This window comes from Anser brachyrhynchus, assembly GCF_964034855.1.
Source record: "Anser brachyrhynchus genome assembly, contig: SCAFFOLD_701, whole genome shotgun sequence".
NCBI classification, from domain to species: domain Eukaryota; kingdom Metazoa; phylum Chordata; class Aves; order Anseriformes; family Anatidae; genus Anser; species Anser brachyrhynchus.
Window position 1 is genome coordinate 1 of NW_027664012.1, and position 15,976 is coordinate 15,976.

A 15,976-nucleotide genomic window follows, 5' to 3' on the forward strand; every position below is an offset into this window, starting at 1 on the left:
GGGCAAATAAATGCCCCGGGCTCTCACCTGGCGTAGGTGGGGGTCACCACGTAGATGGTCGGCAGCGGCGCCCCCCCCGGCTCGGTGCCCCCCCCCCGCCGCAGCTGGGCCTGGAGCTGGGCCAGGCGCTGCTCAGCGCCCCGCAGCAGCCGGGAGCAGTCACAGGGCTGCCCTGGGGGGGGGGGGGGGGGGCGGAATTAACGGGGGGGGGGTGAATTAAATGAGGGGGGAGGTCAGCAGAGCTCTGTGCCCCCCCCCCCGGCCCCCCCCCGGCCCCTCACCGAGCTGCAGCAGGGCGCAGAGCAGCCCCAGCAGCGACACCACGAAGTAGACGAGGAAGACGTGCTTCAGCCTCAGCATGGCCGGGGGGGGCGGGGGGGGCCTGGGGGGGGGCAACGGGGTGGGGGGGGGTGAGGGGAGGGACCTGGGGGGGAGGGCGGTGGGGGTCCGGCCCCGCAGCCCCCAGTTCCTCCCAGTCCCCCCCCAGCTGCGCAGAAAGATCCACCGGGGTCAGCACCAGCCCCCCCCATCCATACCAGTTTCCTCCCAGTACGTCCCAGTTCCTCCCAGTACATCCCAGTCCCCCCCATTATGTCCCCAGTATGTCCCAGCCCCTCCCAATATGGCCCAAGCTCCCCCCCAGCCCCCTCCCAGTATATCATAGAAAGCCCCAGTGCAGCCAGCACCAGCCTCCGCTGTATGGCCCAGTGCCCCCAGTCCATTCCAGTCCCCCCCAGTCCCCCCCAGCCCCCCCAGTCCCTCCCATTATGGCCACAGTCCACCCCAATACATCCCAGTTACCCCCAGAAAGCCCCAGTACAGCCAACACCAGCCCCCCCAGTATGTCCCAGTACCCCCCAATCCATCCCAGTCCCCCCAGTACATCCCAGTCCCACCCCAACCCTTTCAAGTTCCCCTGAGTACATCCCAGCCCCCCCCCAGTCCTTCCCAGTCCATACCAGTCTCCCCCAGTATGTCCCAGTCCCCCCCAGTCCATACCAGTCCCCCCCAGAACGTCCCAGTCCCCCCCAGAACGTCCCAGTCCCCCCAGAACGTCCCAGTATAACCCAGTACCCCACAGAAAGCCCCAGCGCGACCAGCACCAGCCCGTCCCAGTCCATCCCAGTCCCTCCCAGTACCCCCCACCATGTCCCGGTCCCCCCCAGTCCCTCCCTGCCCCCTCCAACCCGTCCCAGTTCCCCCCGGTCCCTCCCAGTGCTCCCAGTCCCGGTGCCCACGGGCCGTGCGGACGTGGCGCCGTTGCCATGGAGACCGGGGGGGGCCAACCCACGGGGCCGGGGCTACCGGAACTCACCGCGGCGGGGGCGGGGCCCGGAACCGGGGCCTCGGGGACCGGAACCGGGCCGGGGCCGCGCAGCCTCCGCCGGGCCGGGCCGGGCCGGGCCGGGCCGGCACTTCCGGCCAGCGCCGTTACACTCCGACCGCTACTTCCGGCCGCGGTCCGTCCTTCAAACGGGTCCGTGCGGCACCGCCACCCGCAGCGCAGTGGTTCCCTCCCCCGCTCCCCTTTTTCCGTTTCTTTTTTTTTTTTTTTTCCGTTTTTTTTCCGTTTTTTATTCGTGTTTTATCAAAATCCGCGCGGGGGCAGCGCCCCCCGGCCCCCCCCCCCGCCCCTCAAGAAGAGGAGAGGGGGGTGGGGGCCCGGTTTTGCCCCTCCCCCCCCCCAACACTGGAGGGGGGGGAGGGAAGGGGGCTCCCCCCAACCCCTGCTGCCCCCCCACAGCAACTGGGGGGAGGGGGAGGCAGAAGGGGGGGGGGGGCAGAAAAAGGGGGGGGGGGGGCAGAAAAAGGGGGAGGGAACAAGGAAAGAAAAGGGGGGGGGCAGGAGGTGTTGCTGGGGGCACGGGGGGGGAATTTTGGGGGGGGGAGTTGTGGGGCTGGGGGGGGCTCGGGGTTTGGGGGGGGCTCACAGTCTTGGTCCCCAGCCCCCACCAGCCCGGCACCGCTCCCCCCACCCCGAACTGGGAGGGGGCAACAGGGGGAGGGGTCAGCAGCAGCCCTCCCACACCCCAAGGCCCCAAAACAACCAGGGGCAAACCCCCCTGTGGCAGCGAGGGGGGGGCGAGAGGGGCCCAGAGGGGTCCCAGAGGAGGGGGGGGGGCCCCCCGCACCCCCACCCCCCATCTCACAGCAGCCCCCCCCCTGCATTATCGCAGGACGATGGCCCAGTCGGCGCCGATGCGGACCCCCGGCTTGCGCACGGTGAGGACGGAGGTCTCGGCCTCGTGCTGGAAGTCGAGGCGAGTCTCGGGGCCGCCTGCCGAGGGAGGGGCACACAACGGGGTGAGGGGGGGGGACACAGCAGCCCCCAGGACCCCCCCCCAGAGCCCCCTCCCGTCCCCCTACTCACCTGCAGGACGGAGAACGACGGCCGCCGGCTTCCCCGCGCCGAGGATCACCACACGCTCCACCCACGCCGGGGTCTCGAAGCTGCCCCGGGGGTCCGCAGAACTGGGGGGGGGCAAGTGGGGCGTGGAGGGAGGCGCCCCCACAATTTGAGGGGGTCGAGGGGGGGCTTTTGGGGGGGTTACCTGGCCGTCAGCGTGTTGCTGGCGAAGGTGAAGCGGCGGTGGAGGTAGCGCGATGCCGTGGCGTAGTCAAAGCTCTGCCCGTCGTCCAGGAAGAGGTCGCCTTCGGCTGTGCCCTGCAGGATAGGGGGGTGAGGGGGGGGCCTGGGGGAGTTGTGGGGGGGCTTTGGGGAGCCCCCCCCGCGGTGCTGTGCTCACCTGGGGGCTCAGCGCCACGTAGAGGGTGAAAGGGTCGCCCTTCATGCACTCGGTGGAGCGCCGCACGCGGTCCTGCCGTGGCACCACGGTGCCGCCGCGCTGGTACACGGGGATCTGTGGAGGGGCGGGGGGGGGGGACACAGGAAATATCAGCCACCCTGACCCCCCCCTTGCCCCTCTGTGCCCCCCACGTGGCCCCCCCCCAGCCCCGTCCCCACGCACGCTGCTCATGGTCACGGGCACGTAGAGTGTCTGGGGCGCGTGGTGCTTCTGGTGCGAGGCGACGTCGTACCACACCTGGGGGCAGAGAGCAATGGGAGGGGGGTGTGGCCCCCAAAAAACGTGTGTGCGCCCCCCCCCCCCCCCCCCAAAAAAATACCCTGCAAGTCTTCTCCAGACCCCCCCGGCTTACCTCGCCCTTGCCGGGCAGGTAGACCTGCACGCCGCGGGCGCCCTGCTCCGTCACGGGGTGCACCAGCAGCGCCCTGTCTGCGGAAAAAGGGGGGGGGGGGCTGGCTCAGCACCTGGGGGGTGCCCCAGGGCCAGGGGGGGGTCCCGGGGGGGCCCTACTCACCAATTAAGTACTGGTCGTCCATGGCAAAGGTGGTGGTGTCCTCGGGGTACTCCATCCAGAGAGGTCTGGAGGGGGAGAGCGGGGGAAAAAATGAGGGAATTGTGAGCGTGGGGGGGGATTTGGGGGGGGGGGGATTTGGATTTGGGGCCCCCCCCCCGCCCGGCTCACCTCATGACGGGCAGCCCGTGGCGGTGGCAGCGGTAGAAGGCGGTGTACCAGAAGGGCAGCAGGGCGTAGCGCTGGCGCACGGCGCCGCGGATCAGCGCCGCGTTCTCCTCGCCGAAGAGCCAGGGCTCGCGCCGCACCGTGTCCAGGTGCGCGTGGGCGCGGAAGAAGGGCTGGAAGGCGCCCGCCTGGTACCAGCGCACCAGCAGCTCCGCGTCCGGGTTCTTGAAGAAGCCCCCCACGTCCGCTGCGGGGACGGACGGGGGTCGGGGGGGGCCCCAAAATGGTGCTAAACCCCCCCCCCAAAAAGAAGGGCGAGGCGCCGCTCACCGCCGCAGAAGGAGAGCCCGGCCAGCCCGAAGCTCAGGCACATGGGGATGGAAATCTTCAGGTGCTCCCACTCGGCCGCGTTGTCGCCCGTCCACACGGCGCCTGGGGGGGGGAAACGTGCCTGAGACCCTCCTGAGGGGGGAGGAAACGGGACGGTGGGGGCCCAGGAGGGTCCCCTGCTTCGTCCTCATCCTCACCGTAGCGCTGGGAGCCGGCGAAGAAGGCTCGGCTCAGCACGAAGGGGCGCTGCCGCCCGCCCGAGCGCTGGATCTGCCCCTCAGCCGTCGCCATTTGCTGGGGGGGGGGGGGGGGAGGAAAAAAGGGTTGGGGGGAGGAAAAAAGGGGCTTGAGGGGGGTCCTGCTGGCCGGGGGGGGGCCCAGGCTCACCACGTAGAAGCCGTAGAGGTTGTGGAGGTCGCGGTGCTCCCAGCCGCCGTGGTGCACGGCGTCCTTGTGCATCGTCACCTCGGGGCCGCTGAACACCGACGGCTCGTTCATGTCGTTCCAGGTGAAGAGGTTCTCGGTCGAGCCCTTGGGGTGGGGGGGGCGGCACAGAAATGATTTGGGGGGGGTCACAGTGACTATTTGGGGGCGTTACAGCGATGATTTGGGGGGGGGCACGGTGACGGGGCCGCTCCCACCTCGTACTGGTCGTAGGCGAACATGGAGGCCCACCAGGCGCGCATCTCGGGGTTGGTGAAGTCGGGGTACGCCGCCGAGCCTGCGGGCGGCGGGGAGGGTGGGGGGATGTTAGCACGGCTCCCTGCGCCCCCCCAGGACCCCCCCGAACCCCTCAGCCCCGCTCACCCGGCCAACACCAGCCCTCGTAGTCGCCGCCGTCCTTGGTCTTGACGTAGAAGCCGCGGGCGCGCAGCTCGCTGTGCACGCGGTAGGCGCTGTCCACCTTGATGTGCGGGTCCACGATGCTCACCATCTGCGGGGGGCGGAGGGGGGGCAAAAAAATCACCGTAGGAGACCCGGGGGGGTCCCGCAACCCCCCCTCGGCGCCCCCATCCCAGCCGGGGACCCCCCCCGACCTTGCGCTTCTTGGCGGCCAGGCGCTCGAGCATGGCGCGGGGCTGGGGGAACTTGCTGGGGTCCCAGGTGAAGTAGCGCTTGCCGTCGGCGTGCTCGATGTCGAGCCAGAGCACGTCGCAGGGGATGGCGTGCTCCTCGAAGCCCCGCTCCACCGCCGCCACGTCCTCCTCGTCGTTGTAGTTCCAGCGGCTCTGGTGGTAGCCCAGGGCGAAGAGCGGCGGCAGCGCCTGGGTGCCTGCGGCGAGCGGGCTCAGCGCGGGGTCCCCGCATCGGGTAAGCCCCCCAAAACGCGCGTTTAAGCCCCCAAAACGCGCGTTTAAGCCCCCAAAACGCGCGTTTAAGCCCCCAAAACGCGCGTTTAAGCCCCCAAAACGCGCGTTTAAGCCCCCAAAACGCGCGTTTAAGCCCCCAAAACGCGCGTTTAAGCCCCCAAAACGCGCGTTTAAGCCCCCAAAACGCGCGTTTAAGCCCCCAAAACGCGCGTTTAAGCCCCCAAACCCCCCCCTGCAGGTACCGGTGAGGGCGGCGTACTGCCCCGCCACGTCGGCGGGCGCGGGGCCGAGCAGCAGGAAGACGTCGATGACGCCGCTCTCCGACATCCAGCGCACGTCGGTCTGCGGCGTCTCGCCGCCGCCCTGCATGTAGTCCAGCAGCTTCCCGAAAAGCGTCTGCGGGACGGCCACAAAGGCTCACGGAGGGGGGGTCGCGAGGCTTCGTGGCCCCCCCCCCGCCCCGGGAACGCCGTGCCGCACCTTGCCGGCGGTGTTGGAGCTGATGTCCACCCAGGTCTCGGCGGCGTTGAGCCAGAAGACGCCGAGGGTGCTGCGGGCGCTGTGGGCCAGCAGCAGCGGGACGGAGCCGTAGAGCGCCATGGGGTTGTAGAGCTCGTACTGGAAGACGTCCAGGTTGTAGAGGCGGTACGGGTCGCCCCCCCTGCGGGAGGGCAGGCTGTCAGAATCCCCCCCCCGCGGCGCCAGAGGGCCCCCCCCGCACCCCCCCCCAAAAAAAAACTCACTCGGTGGTGCGCAGCCGCAGGTTGTCCGCGTGCTCGGGGATGCCGTAGACGTGCTCGAAGCCGGGCAGGGAGAAGTCCAGCCCCACCGACGTGGGTCCTGGGGGGGCCGGGGGCGAAATTAGAGACGCCCCCACCCCACGGAGGCCCCCACACCATCGGTGGGGGGGTCCCTGTGCCCCCCGGCCCGGCGCTGCCCTCACCGTTGGGTTTGGAGTCCGTGTGCGTCTTGAACGTCTCCTCCCACGAGCCCGGCTCCTCCGCGGCCTCCGCGTCCGCCTCTGCGGGCTGGGGGAGGGAGCAACAACATCAGAAAAAGGGCTCCCCACCCCCCCCCAAAAAAAGACCCCCCCGCTGCCCCACCACACCCCCGCAGCACCTTCTCGCTCTGGCTGTCGGCGTCCTCCGTCCCTGCGCCTCCCTCCTGCCCCTCGGCAGCCGCCTCCTCCGCCGCCGGCTCTTTCGGGGTGTCACTGGGGGGGGGGGACGAGGCACACAGACGGGTTTTGGGTTTTTTTTTGGGGGGGGGAGGGGGAACGCTCGTACACACACACACGCAGTGGGGACGCTCGCTAACCCGCGGGGAGGGGGGCCCCGAGAGCCCGAAACCACGGGGGGGGGGGGGGGTATCAGGATGTGGCCCCTCTCACACCAAGGTGGGGTGGGGGGGGATTTTTTTGGGTGCGGGGGGGAGGGATTTGGGGCACGGAGGTGCAGAGCAGCAGCAGCAGCCACAGAATTACCTATGGAACAGGCTCCTGAGCTTATCCCACAAGCTCCCGAGCGAGCTACTAACTTTATCCGAGAAACTGGGGCGCAGAGGGGGGGTGTTCGGGAGGGGGGGGGGGACAGCGCAGCCAGAAACAGAAACACAGCGAGAGTCAGCGCCCACGGCCCCCCCGTACCCCCCAACCCCTCCGTGGGGCGCCCCCGCTATTTTAGAACCCCCCCTCCCTCCGCCACCCCGCGGTTTACCTGTACCGGGAGGGAGCCGGGGGTGGGCGGGCCCCCCAAATCCCCCCCCGGGGGGGGGCTCGGCTCGAAACGGGCGTAGCCCCCCCCTGTGCCCCCCCCCCGGTGTACTCACGAGCCGCGGCGGGGGCGGAGGTGCTCGAAGACGAGCAGCCCGCGGGCGTTGACGCTGGCCAGCAGCTCGCGGCCCCGCAGCAGGTCCATGCGGAACGGCTTCTCCGTCAGCAGCAGCCGGTGCCCGCCGGGGCCCAGCGCCAGCTCCAGGCTGCCCTCCTCGCGCCCCGTCACCGTCAGCCTACGGGGCGGACGCACGCACACATGGGGGGGTCAGTCACGGAGAAGCCCCGAAATTTGCTCGCGCCCCCCTCCCCCCCGGAGGACTCACGGCTCGGCCTGCGGCTCGCCCAGCAGCACGTCGGGCACCTCGTAGCGGGGCCGCAGCGGGCGCAGCTCCCTGATGCGGATGCGCGTCGTGTTCCCCCGCAGCCCCGACAGCTCCAGCAGCAGCGGCACCTACGGGAAAACACCGGGGGGGGGCTCACCACATACCCTCCCCCCCAAATAATTAATTTACCCGGGCTCACCACATACCCTCCCCCCCAAATAATTAATTTACCCCCCCCCGGAGCCCCGCACGCACCTTGGTGTCCTCATTGACCAGCTGCAGCGTGGCGGCGCCGGGCCCGAGCTGCAGCGACTCGAGGAGGGCTCGGTACGGGGAGCGGCCGGGCTGGAGGCTGCGCTGCCGCCTGCGGGGGTGTGGGGGGGGGGCACAGCTCGAACGGGGCCCCCCCAGCACCGGGAAGCGGGGCTCCTGGGGGGGGGCACCCACCTGCAGAAGGCGCTCTGCTCGCACGTCTTGAAGTTGCTGCGGTCCACGGCCAGCGCGGCCCCGAGAAGGGCCCAGAGCAGCAGCACCGGTGCTGGGCGCCGCCTGCGGGACGGGGCAAAGGGCACGGCCGTTACCCGGGGGGGGTACCGGGGGGGGGCTGGGTAGGACCGGGAAGGGGCTGGGGGGGGTCTTGGAGTAACTGGGGCTGGACCGAGGGGGTCCGAGTGTAACCGGGGGAGTTCGGGCAGAACCGGGACCGGACCGGGAGCAACCGGGACGGAGCTGGGGGGGCGTCTTGGGGCAATAGGGGCTGGACCGGGGGGGGCCGGGAGCAACCGGGGCTGAACCGAGGGGGCCTGGGCGTAACCGGGGAGGTCCGGGTAGAAGCGGGGCTGGACCGGGGGAGCCCGGGTGCAACCGGGCCGGGGCTGGGGGGGTCCGGGAGCAACCGGGGCTGGACTGGGGGGGTCCGAGACCAACTTGGACCGGACGGGAGGGGTCTGGGCGTAACTGGGGGGGGTCTGGGTAGAACCGGGGCCGGGCCGGGGGGCCCCAACGTGCCCGGGGGGGGCGGGGACCGGGCCGCGGGGCCTCGGCCTTGGTCCCGGGCCTCGTCCCGGGGCCCCCGTGGCGCTGGGAGCCGCCCGGTGAGGGGATCGGGGGGGGGGGGGGGGGGGGTCTCACACTGAGGGGGGGGCGGAGGAGGAGAGGCCGCCCGCCCCCCCCCGCCGCGCGCTCACCTCCCCGGCGCCGCCGCCATCTTGGCTGAGGGCTGACCCTTGACCCCGCCCCCCGGCCCCACGCCGCCTCGCCCATTGGCTGCGCGGAGCCCCGCCCCCCCGGGAGCGCGCTCCCGCCCCGCCCCGGCGCACCTGGTTGCCGGGGTAGCGTAGCCCCGCCCACGCGGCCCCGTGATTTGCGCGCGGGGGGTTGAAAGGCGGGAGCGCGAGCCAATCAGAGAGCGCTGTGCACACGGCCAGAGGGGGAGCGGCCGGCCAATGAACGCGAGGTAAAGCCGGAGTGACAGCGCTGGACGCCCAATCACAAGCAGCCTCCCGGCCCGCTCGCGGTTTCCCCAGCAACGCCCCGCCCCGGCTGCCATGGCAACCGCGGCCCGCCCCTTCTTTCGCCGGGAGGGCGGGAGCAGGTGCCTCACGGATGAGTGGCGTTAGCAAAGAACCAATCAGCGTGCTCCAGCAGCCTGCCGATATGAGCGGCAGGCGCGAAGACCAATAGGAGCGGCGCGACGGAGAGCCAGGCGGCCAATCGGAGCGGGGGCGGGGCGGCGGCTTTGTGGGGAGCGGGGCCGGGCCCGAGCGGCGGAGCCAGGCCCGGAGCCGGGCTGGGAGCCCCCGTCCCCGCCATGGAGTTCCCGGAGCACAGCCGGCAGCTGCTGCGGGGGCTGCGGGAGCAGCGGGCTCAGGGCTTCCTGTGCGACTGCACGGTGCTGGTGGGCAGCGCCCCGTTCCCGGCGCACCGCGCCGTGCTGGCGGCCTGCAGCGCCTTCTTCCATATGTGCTACGCCGAGCGGCTGGACAAGGGCGAGCTGGTGCAGCTCAACAGCGAGATCGTGACGCCGCCCGCCTTCGGGCTGCTGCTCGAGTTCATGTACGAGGGGCGCCTGGCGCTGGCCGCCACGCCGCTGGAGGACGTGCTGGCGGCCGCCAGCTACCTGCACATGAACGACGTGGTCAAGCTCTGCAAGAAGAAGCTGCAGGCGCGGGCCCCGGCCGAGGCCGACAGCACCAAGCGGGAGGAGGAGGAGGACGACGACGACCCCCCCGGCAGGCCCCCGCTGCCGCCCGCCGCCCTCCCGCAGCTCCCGGCCAGCCCCGGGGCGCCGCCGCTGCCGCCGCCGCTGCTGCTGTCGCTGCCCCCGGACCCGGTCGGCGAGGCCGGGGAGGAGCAGCGGGCCCTGGCCCCCCCCCGAGCCGCCCGCGGCCTGCGTGGACGTGGCCGACACCACGCAGCCCGGCGTGGAGGGCGACTGGCCCCCCCGCGCGGCCCCCCCGGACCTCTCGCTGCCCAGCCCCAGCAGCTCGACGGAGGCCGCCCCGCGGCCCTCCTTCCTCGGAGGCGAGCTGCCGGCCCCCGGGGAGCTCTGCGCGGGGCCCTGGGCGCCCGCCGCCCCCACGGGGCTGCTGCCCGCCGCCATCAAGGTGGAGGCCATCGTCATCTCCGACGAGGAGCCCGAGGCGGGCGCCCGCCGCCCCGGAGGCCTCTTCCCGGGGCCGGCGCGGGGTCCCCGGGGGGTTGGCGGCGGCGGGCCTTCAGGGAGGCGGCGGGGGCAGCCGCTGGCCCTTCGGGCTGCCGGCGCTGCGGGAGCCGCTGTTCCTGCCGCCGCTGGAGGGGCGCGGGGGCTTCGGGCTGTTCGCCGAGGAGGCGCCGACGTGCCCGACGTGCGGGAAGACCTTCTCGTGCTCCTACACGCTGCGCCGCCACGCCACCGTGCACACCCGGGAGCGCCCCTACGAGTGCCGCCACTGCCTGCGCAGCTACACGCAGTCCGGGGACCTCTACCGGCACATCCGCAAGGCGCACAGCCACGGGCTGCCCGCGCACCTGGGCCACGCCGACAGCGACCACGGCAACCCGCCCTAGAGGGACCGGACGGGGGGGGGGGGGGGGGGCGCTAGGACCCGGGGGAGGGCCGCGGCCGCCGGGGGCGGGGCCTGCGCCGATGTGGGCGGAGCGGGTGTACGGAGGTCACGTGGGCTGGAATAAAGCGCGGACGCCAACGGGCGGTGCGTTGTGCCTAGGGGGCGGGGCTTGGGGCCACGCCCGCGCCGCCCTCCCATTGGCTGCCATTACTGCGGGCGCTCGGCTGCCCTCACGGGCCGCGGCTGCGCATGCGCGGAGAGCCAGACCCGAGCCCCCACCCCCCCACCCCCCCCCCCGCCAGAGCCGCGGGTTCGAATCCCGGCCCCGGCTCCAATCCCGGCTCCCCCCCCCCCCCCCGCGCAGCCCCCCCCGGTGCCCCCCCCCCACCCCGGTGCCCCCCCCAGTAACGCACCCGGACGCTTAAAAGCACTTTAATCACAAAAATAGAGCTCTCTCCGCGGCGGCACCTATAAAAAGGGGGGGTCGAGGACACGGTGGGGGGGGGGCGAGCGCCCCAAACCCGGGTCAGGAGCAGGCGGGGGGGGGCGCCCGGGCGGGGGGCGCAGGCCGGGCCCCCCCCCCCGAAGAAGGAGGGCTCGGTGAGGGGGTGCAGCAGCAGCAGGAAGAGCAGCACCCCCAGCAGGTAGCAGGGGAGCAGGGCCCGGCGCCGGGGGTGCTCCAGGGCAGCCCCCACGGCCGGGAAGCCCATGGAGTTGCAGAAGGAGTGGCACAGCACCGGGCCCGCCAGGTGGCCTGCGGGACGGACGGACAGACAGACGGACGGACGGGGGGGTCAGCAGGGCAGAGACCCCCCCACCGCCCCCCCCCCCGGCTTGGCACCCCCCCAGCCCCGTGCCTCCTCACCTGTCCTGAGGAAGATGAAGGCCGTGTAGGCGCCGAAGACGGCCGTGTAGGAGAACTGGAAAGCTGCGGGGGGGGAGCGGGGAGGTTGTGGGGGGGACACGGAGGGGGGGGGGGACACAGGGGGACAGATTTCCCCCCTCCAGACCCCCCAGGACCCCCCCCAGCCCTACCTGCCGACATGAAGATGCTGCCGACGGAGCCCTGGCGGAAGCGGAGCTGCTCGATGACGTGGTGGAAATGGGCTGGGGAGGGAGGGAGGCGGTGAGGGGGGGGGGGCACGAAGGGAATTTGGGGGGGGGGGGGGGGGTCCCGGGGGCGCCGCGCTCACCCACGCCGAAGAAGAGGGGGCAGGCGAGGACGGCGGGGCCGGGGCCGGTGCAGGGCACCAGCATGGGCAGCATGCAGGCGCGGAAGACGAGCTCCTCGGTGAGCGGGGCCACCACCTGGTTCCGCAGCCAGCGCACGTCGCCCAGGCACAGCGCCCAGAGCCGGGGGTCTGCGGGCACGGAGGCGCTGCCACCCCGAAACCCACCCGTCCCCCCAAAACCCGCCCCCACGCACCCCCGAACCCCACCCTGTCCCCAAACCTGCCCCCCTGTGCCCCCAAAACCTATCCCTGTGCTCCCAAAACCCACGCCACGTCCCCAAAACCCACCCATCCCCCCTAAACCTGCATCCCTGCGCCCCAAAAAACCCACCCCGTGTCCCCAAAACCCACCTGTCCCCCAAAAACCTGCCCCCGTGCCCCAAAAACCTGCCCCCGTGCACCCCCAAAACCCGTCCCGTGCCCCCAAAACCTGACTTTCTGCCCCCAAACCTGCTCCCCTGCACTCCCCAAACCCACCCGTCCCCCCGAAACCTGCCCCTGTACCCACAAAACCCAACCCATCCCCAAACCTGCCCCCCCCCACGCCCCCAAAACCCGCTCCACCTTCCTCCCCCCAAACCTGCCCCCGATGCCTCCAAAACTGCCTCCCCCAAACCCCTCCCCCCCCAAAACCGACCCCCCCAGACCCCCCTAAACCCCTTGCTGCCCCCCAATCCACCCCCCCCCGTCCCCCCCCCCCCCTTACCCAAAGCCCCCCTGACGCCGTCAAGCCAGCGCCAGGGGCAGTCCATGGAGAGCTGGATGAGGGGCCCCAGGAAGAGGACCTGGGGGAGCAGGGGGGGGGTCAGGGGGGGGCCATGGGGGGCCGTGCCCCCCCCCGCCACCCCCCACGTACCATGGTGAGCAGCAGCGGCAGCAGCGTGGCCGGCACCAGCCCCTCCAGCCTCAGCCCCAGCAGCGCCGGCAGCGGGGTGTCTGGCTAGGGGGGAGAAAAGGGGGGGAAGCAAAAATTAGGGTGCTCCCCCCCCCCCCCCAAAAAAATTAGGGACCCCCCCAGGCTCACCTTGATGCCCGTCAGCTCCTTCCAGAGCCACACGAAGGCCGGGGAGAGCCCCGACACCACCAGGACGCTGGTGAAGCGGCGCTTGATGACGGACGGGTGGTCCCTGCGGCGGGGGGGTCAGCAGGGGAGCCTCACGGAGCCCCCCCCCCCACCTTCAAGACCCCCCCCTCAAACACCCTCAATGCCCCCCCCCACCCTCCGGCACCCCCAAAAATCCCTCTCAAGCACCCCGCATCTCCCCAGCACCCCAAAGCCCCCCTCTCACCGACCCCCCAAGGCTTCTTACAGCCCCCGACCCCCAGTCCCAGGACCCCCAGGGTGCCCCCCCGGGGCTCTCCCCTGGCCCCTCCTGGAGCTCCCCACTCACCTCTCGGTGCCCCACAGCCCCCCCCCCCCCCGGATCCCCCCCCCAGGCTCTACCCCAGCCCCCGGTGCCCCCCAGCCACCCCCTGGAGCCCCCCCCCGAAGACCCCAGCCCCCCCCAGTGCCCCCCCAGCCACCCCCTGGTTCTCCCCCAGCCCCTCCCGGTGCCCCCCCATAGCCTCCCGGTGGCCCCCGACCCCCCCGGCCTCCCCCCGGCCTCCCCCCAGTCCCCCCCCCGGTGCCCTCTCGGTGCTCACCAGCCCTCCCGGTGCCCTCCAGCCCCCCCCCGGTGCCCCCCCAGTCCCCCCCCGGTTCTCCCCAAGCCCCTCCCGGTGCCCCCCCATAGCCTCCCGGTGGCCTCCGACCCCCCCGGCCTCCCCCCGGAGCCCTCTCGGTGCTCACCAGCCCTCCCGGTGCCCCCCAGCCCCCCCCCCGGTGCCCCCCGGTGCCCCCCGGTGCCCCCCAGCCCCTCCCGGTGCCCCCCCGGTGCCCCCCCGGTGCCCCCCGTACCGCGGCAGCGGGCTGCCCCAGACGTAGAGGCTGCCCACGTAGGAGCAGGCCAGGCTGAGGCAGGCCAGCACGGCGGCCCAGCACGCCCCGGGCCCGGCGGTAGCGGGGGCCGGGCCCGCTCCGTGCCCCGGGGCCGCTCCCGGTGCCGCCGCGGGCCCGGCTCGGCCCGGAGCGGCCCAGGAGGAGCCGCCCGCGGGCTCCGACACCGCCATGGCGCGGCGGGGCCGGGGGCGGGGCCACGCGCGGAGGGGGCGTGGCCAGACCCCGATAGGCGGGCCCCGGGTGGGTGGGCGGGGCTAAGCGCCGCTGGGCGGTGCCGATTGGTGGTGGGCGGGGCGGGGGGCGGGGCTTTGGTGGGTGGTGGGCGGGGCGTGGGGGTAGTGGGGGCGGGGCAAAGGGAGGGGGCGTGGTCAGTGAGCAAGGGGAGGGGCCGGGGGGAGAGCGGGGGGGGGGGGACTGGGAGTAGTGGGGGCAACTGGGGGAACTGGGACCAGTGGGGGCGGCTGGGAGAACTGGGGCTAACGTGGGGCAACCAGGTCTAACTGGGGAAGCTTGGGGTAACTGGGGCCAGCAGGGGCAACTGGGGGAACTGGGGCTAACTGGGGGAACTGGGGCCAGCAGGGGCAACTGGGGGAACTGGGACCAGCAGGGGCAACTGGGGGAACTGGGGCTAACTGGGGGAACTGGGACCAGCAGGGGCAACTGGGGGAACTGGGGCTAACTGGGGGAACTGGGACCAGCAGGGGCAACTGGGGGAACTGGGGCTAACTGGGGGAACTGGGGCCAGCAGGGGCAACTGGGGGAACTGGGGCTAACTGGGGGAACTGGGGCCAGCAGGGGCAACTGGGGGAACTGGGGCTAACTGGGGGAACAGCGGGCAACTGGGACCAGCAGAGGAAACTGGGGCAACTGGGACCAATGGTGATAACTGGGGGAACCGGGGAGCTGGGACCGACAGAAGCAACTGGGGAGACCGGGTCTAACTGGGAGAACTGGGGCTAACTGGGGGAACTGGGACCAACAGAAGCAACTGGGGCTAACTGGGGGAACTGGAACCAGCAAAGACAACTGGGCGTACTGGGTCTAACTGGGGCAACTGGGGCTAACTGGGACCAACAGGGGCAACTGGGGCTAACTGGGGGAACTGGGACCAAGGGGGAAAACTGAGGGGACTGGGACCAATGGGGACATGTGGGGGAACTGGGGCTAACTGGGGGAACTGGGGCTAACTGGGGGAACTGGGGCTAACTGGGGACCACCTGGGGGCTCCCTCACTGGCCCCCCCTCGGGGGGGTCCGAGGGGGGGTCCTGGGTGCCCCCCGCGCTGGGGGACGCCCCGGGGTCGCCCTGCTCCGTGCCCCCCGCGTCCGGCGCCTCCGGGGGCTGCGGGGATGGAAGGGGGGGGGGGGGGGTGAGCGGGGGCTGGGGGGGGGGGGGTCTCGGGGAGTGGGGGGGGGATGAAATTGGGGGGGGGGTCTCACCCACCGCGGGGGGGGTCGCAGGAGGCGCAGCGCAGGAGGCGGCAGCGGGAGATTTCGGCCAGGCTCCGGTGGGCGGCCGCGGCCAGCGCCGGGGTGTCGGCGACCTGCGGGGGGGGGGGGGGTCGGGGACACCGAGGGGGGGTCGCGTTGGGGTTTTGGGGTGCCCCCCCCCCCCACCCACCCACCTGCATGATGCGCAGGCACCGCCGGCGGAAGCGGGCGCTGGTGCTGGCGGCCACCACGGCGCTCAGCGCGTCCAGCGCCACCGGCAGGGCCCGCGCCAGCCGCTCCTGGCCCTGCGGGACGGGACGGGACGGGGGTGGGCGCTTTGGGGTCGGTTTTTTTTTTTGGGGGGGGGGGTGCCCCCCCCCCCCCCCAAGGCCCTTCTCCCACCTGCGCCCGGCGGCTGAGCGCCTCCAGCAGCGGGTGGACGAGGGCGCGGACGCCGCGGGTCAGGGCCCGGCGGCTGCCCAGCAGCAGCGGCTCCGCGTGGGCCAGCAGCAGGCGGCGGGTGCCTGGGGGGCGGCGCGGTGACACCGGGGGGGGGACAGCAGCCACCGGGGGTGTCCCCCCCCCCCCATAAACCCCGGCCCCCCGCTCACCCGCGTCGTAGGCCCGGAAGGGGTCCCGGTGCCGCACGAAGAGGAAGAGGAGCAGGGTCAGCGGGCGGCCGTCCCCCCGGCGGGGTCCCCGCCGCCGGTGTCACCGCGTAGGTGGCATCGGCGGGCGCCGGCCCTGCGGGGACGGGGAGGTGGGGGGGGAGCCGGGGAGGTGACCCCGAAGCGTGTCCCCCCCCCCCCCCCAGGTGACCCCCCCGGCGTCCCCTCACCGTCGCCGCCGGCCGGCGGGGCGCGGGGGGTCGCGGCGCAGCCGAAGCGGCCCCAGTCCGCCAGCCACGAGGGGTCCTGGAAGAGCCGGGGCGGGCGGGGGGCGGGGCGGCAGCCCCGCGGGGTCGTAGCAGAAGACGTGGCAGCGGTCAAGGACAACGCGGCCCCCGCGTGGCCCCCAACCCCATGTCCCCGTGTCCCCATGTCCCCAACCCCATGTCCGTGTGTCCTTGTGTCCCCAACCCCGTGTCCCCATGTCCCCATCCCCC

The 15,976-nt window shown here is 72.7% G+C and overlaps 4 protein-coding genes and 1 long non-coding RNA gene across 7 annotated transcripts; 1 reads left to right on the forward strand and 4 right to left on the reverse strand.

The window, feature by feature from the left end:
• Positions 1–6: 6 nt before the first annotated feature.
• On the reverse strand, positions 7–1,451 carry LOC308186490 (galactosylgalactosylxylosylprotein 3-beta-glucuronosyltransferase 3-like). 2 transcript variants are annotated; one of them, XM_080608608.1, is made up of 3 exons: positions 1,316–1,451; positions 282–382; positions 7–172 (listed from the first exon to the last, which is right to left on the reverse strand). In XM_080608608.1, the coding sequence occupies exons 2-3, from the start codon at positions 358–360 to the stop codon at positions 24–26; spliced, it is 228 nt and encodes a 75-aa protein (XP_080464734.1). In that variant the 5' UTR covers positions 361–382; positions 1,316–1,451; the 3' UTR covers positions 7–23. The 2 variants fall into 2 exon arrangements, with proteins under 2 accessions (XP_080464734.1, XP_080464733.1); XM_080608607.1 differs by lacking the exon at positions 1,316–1,451 and adding an exon at positions 1,239–1,289.
• An 85-nt stretch (positions 1,452–1,536) lies between these two features.
• Positions 1,537–8,502, reverse strand: GANAB (glucosidase II alpha subunit). 2 transcript variants are annotated; one of them, XM_080608603.1, is made up of 25 exons: positions 8,411–8,502; positions 7,671–7,772; positions 7,479–7,587; positions 7,224–7,351; positions 6,954–7,133; positions 6,610–6,675; positions 6,246–6,339; positions 6,070–6,154; positions 5,870–5,966; positions 5,607–5,787; positions 5,369–5,522; positions 4,854–5,089; positions 4,624–4,750; positions 4,458–4,537; positions 4,204–4,347; positions 4,014–4,110; positions 3,817–3,918; positions 3,490–3,733; positions 3,322–3,386; positions 3,160–3,236; positions 2,970–3,044; positions 2,748–2,861; positions 2,553–2,665; positions 2,372–2,472; positions 1,537–2,278 (listed from the first exon to the last, which is right to left on the reverse strand). In XM_080608603.1, the coding sequence occupies exons 1-25, from the start codon at positions 8,428–8,430 to the stop codon at positions 2,169–2,171; spliced, it is 2,901 nt and encodes a 966-aa protein (XP_080464729.1). In that variant the 5' UTR covers positions 8,431–8,502; the 3' UTR covers positions 1,537–2,168. The 2 variants fall into 2 exon arrangements, with proteins under 2 accessions (XP_080464729.1, XP_080464730.1); XM_080608604.1 differs by lacking the exon at positions 6,610–6,675 and having other exon boundaries at positions 8,411–8,500.
• A 420-nt stretch (positions 8,503–8,922) lies between these two features.
• On the forward strand, positions 8,923–10,320 carry ZBTB3 (zinc finger and BTB domain containing 3). Its single transcript, XM_080608606.1, is given in 3 exon segments — positions 8,923–9,588; positions 9,590–9,967; positions 9,969–10,320. Coding segments are annotated over 3 exon segments (1,236 nt in total). The 5' UTR covers positions 8,923–9,033; the 3' UTR covers positions 10,272–10,320.
• Positions 10,321–10,376: 56 nt separating this feature from the next.
• Positions 10,377–13,648, reverse strand: RCE1 (Ras converting CAAX endopeptidase 1). Its single transcript, XM_080608605.1, has 8 exons — positions 13,400–13,648; positions 12,527–12,629; positions 12,359–12,442; positions 12,209–12,287; positions 11,464–11,631; positions 11,306–11,377; positions 11,136–11,198; positions 10,377–11,024 (listed from the first exon to the last, which is right to left on the reverse strand). Exons 1-8 carry the CDS (start codon positions 13,609–13,611, stop codon positions 10,501–10,503), a joined length of 1,305 nt encoding a protein of 434 aa, XP_080464731.1. The 5' UTR covers positions 13,612–13,648; the 3' UTR covers positions 10,377–10,500.
• A 1,202-nt stretch (positions 13,649–14,850) lies between these two features.
• On the reverse strand, positions 14,851–15,616 carry LOC308186491. Its single transcript, XR_013944082.1, has 4 exons — positions 15,483–15,616; positions 15,274–15,395; positions 15,066–15,176; positions 14,851–14,984 (listed from the first exon to the last, which is right to left on the reverse strand). It is a non-coding gene; the product is annotated as an uncharacterized lncRNA (long non-coding RNA).
• Positions 15,617–15,976: the final 360 nt, after the last annotated feature.

Excerpts from the sequence above, each read along its gene's own strand:
- RCE1 (XM_080608605.1), bottom strand. The coding sequence starts at position 13,611 with ATGGCGGTGTCGGAGCCCGCGGGCGGCTCCTCCTGGGCCGCTCCGGGC. Across the intron at positions 12,443-12,526 it reads AGGAGCTGACGGGCATCAAG|CCAGACACCCCGCTGCCGGC; the intron begins GTGAGCCTGGGG and ends TCTCCCCCCTAG. Across the intron at positions 11,025-11,135 it reads CTTCATCTTCCTCAGGACAG|GCCACCTGGCGGGCCCGGTG; the intron begins GTGAGGAGGCAC and ends TCCGTCCCGCAG.
- GANAB (XM_080608603.1), bottom strand. The coding sequence starts at position 8,430 with ATGGCGGCGGCGCCGGGGAG. Across the intron at positions 5,523-5,606 it reads GCTCCAACACCGCCGGCAAG|ACGCTTTTCGGGAAGCTGCT; the intron begins GTGCGGCACGGC and ends GCCGTCCCGCAG. Across the intron at positions 2,666-2,747 it reads ACGTGGCGCTGAGCCCCCAG|GGCACAGCCGAAGGCGACCT; the intron begins GTGAGCACAGCA and ends CCTATCCTGCAG.
- LOC308186490 (XM_080608607.1), bottom strand. The coding sequence starts at position 1,267 with ATGGCAACGGCGCCACGTCCGCACGGCCC. Across the intron at positions 383-1,238 it reads GCGCCACGTCCGCACGGCCC|GCCCCCCCCGCCCCCCCCGG; the intron begins GTGGGCACCGGG and ends GCCCCCCCCCAG. Across the intron at positions 173-281 it reads CTGCGCCCTGCTGCAGCTCG|GGCAGCCCTGTGACTGCTCC; the intron begins GTGAGGGGCCGG and ends CCCCCCCCCCAG.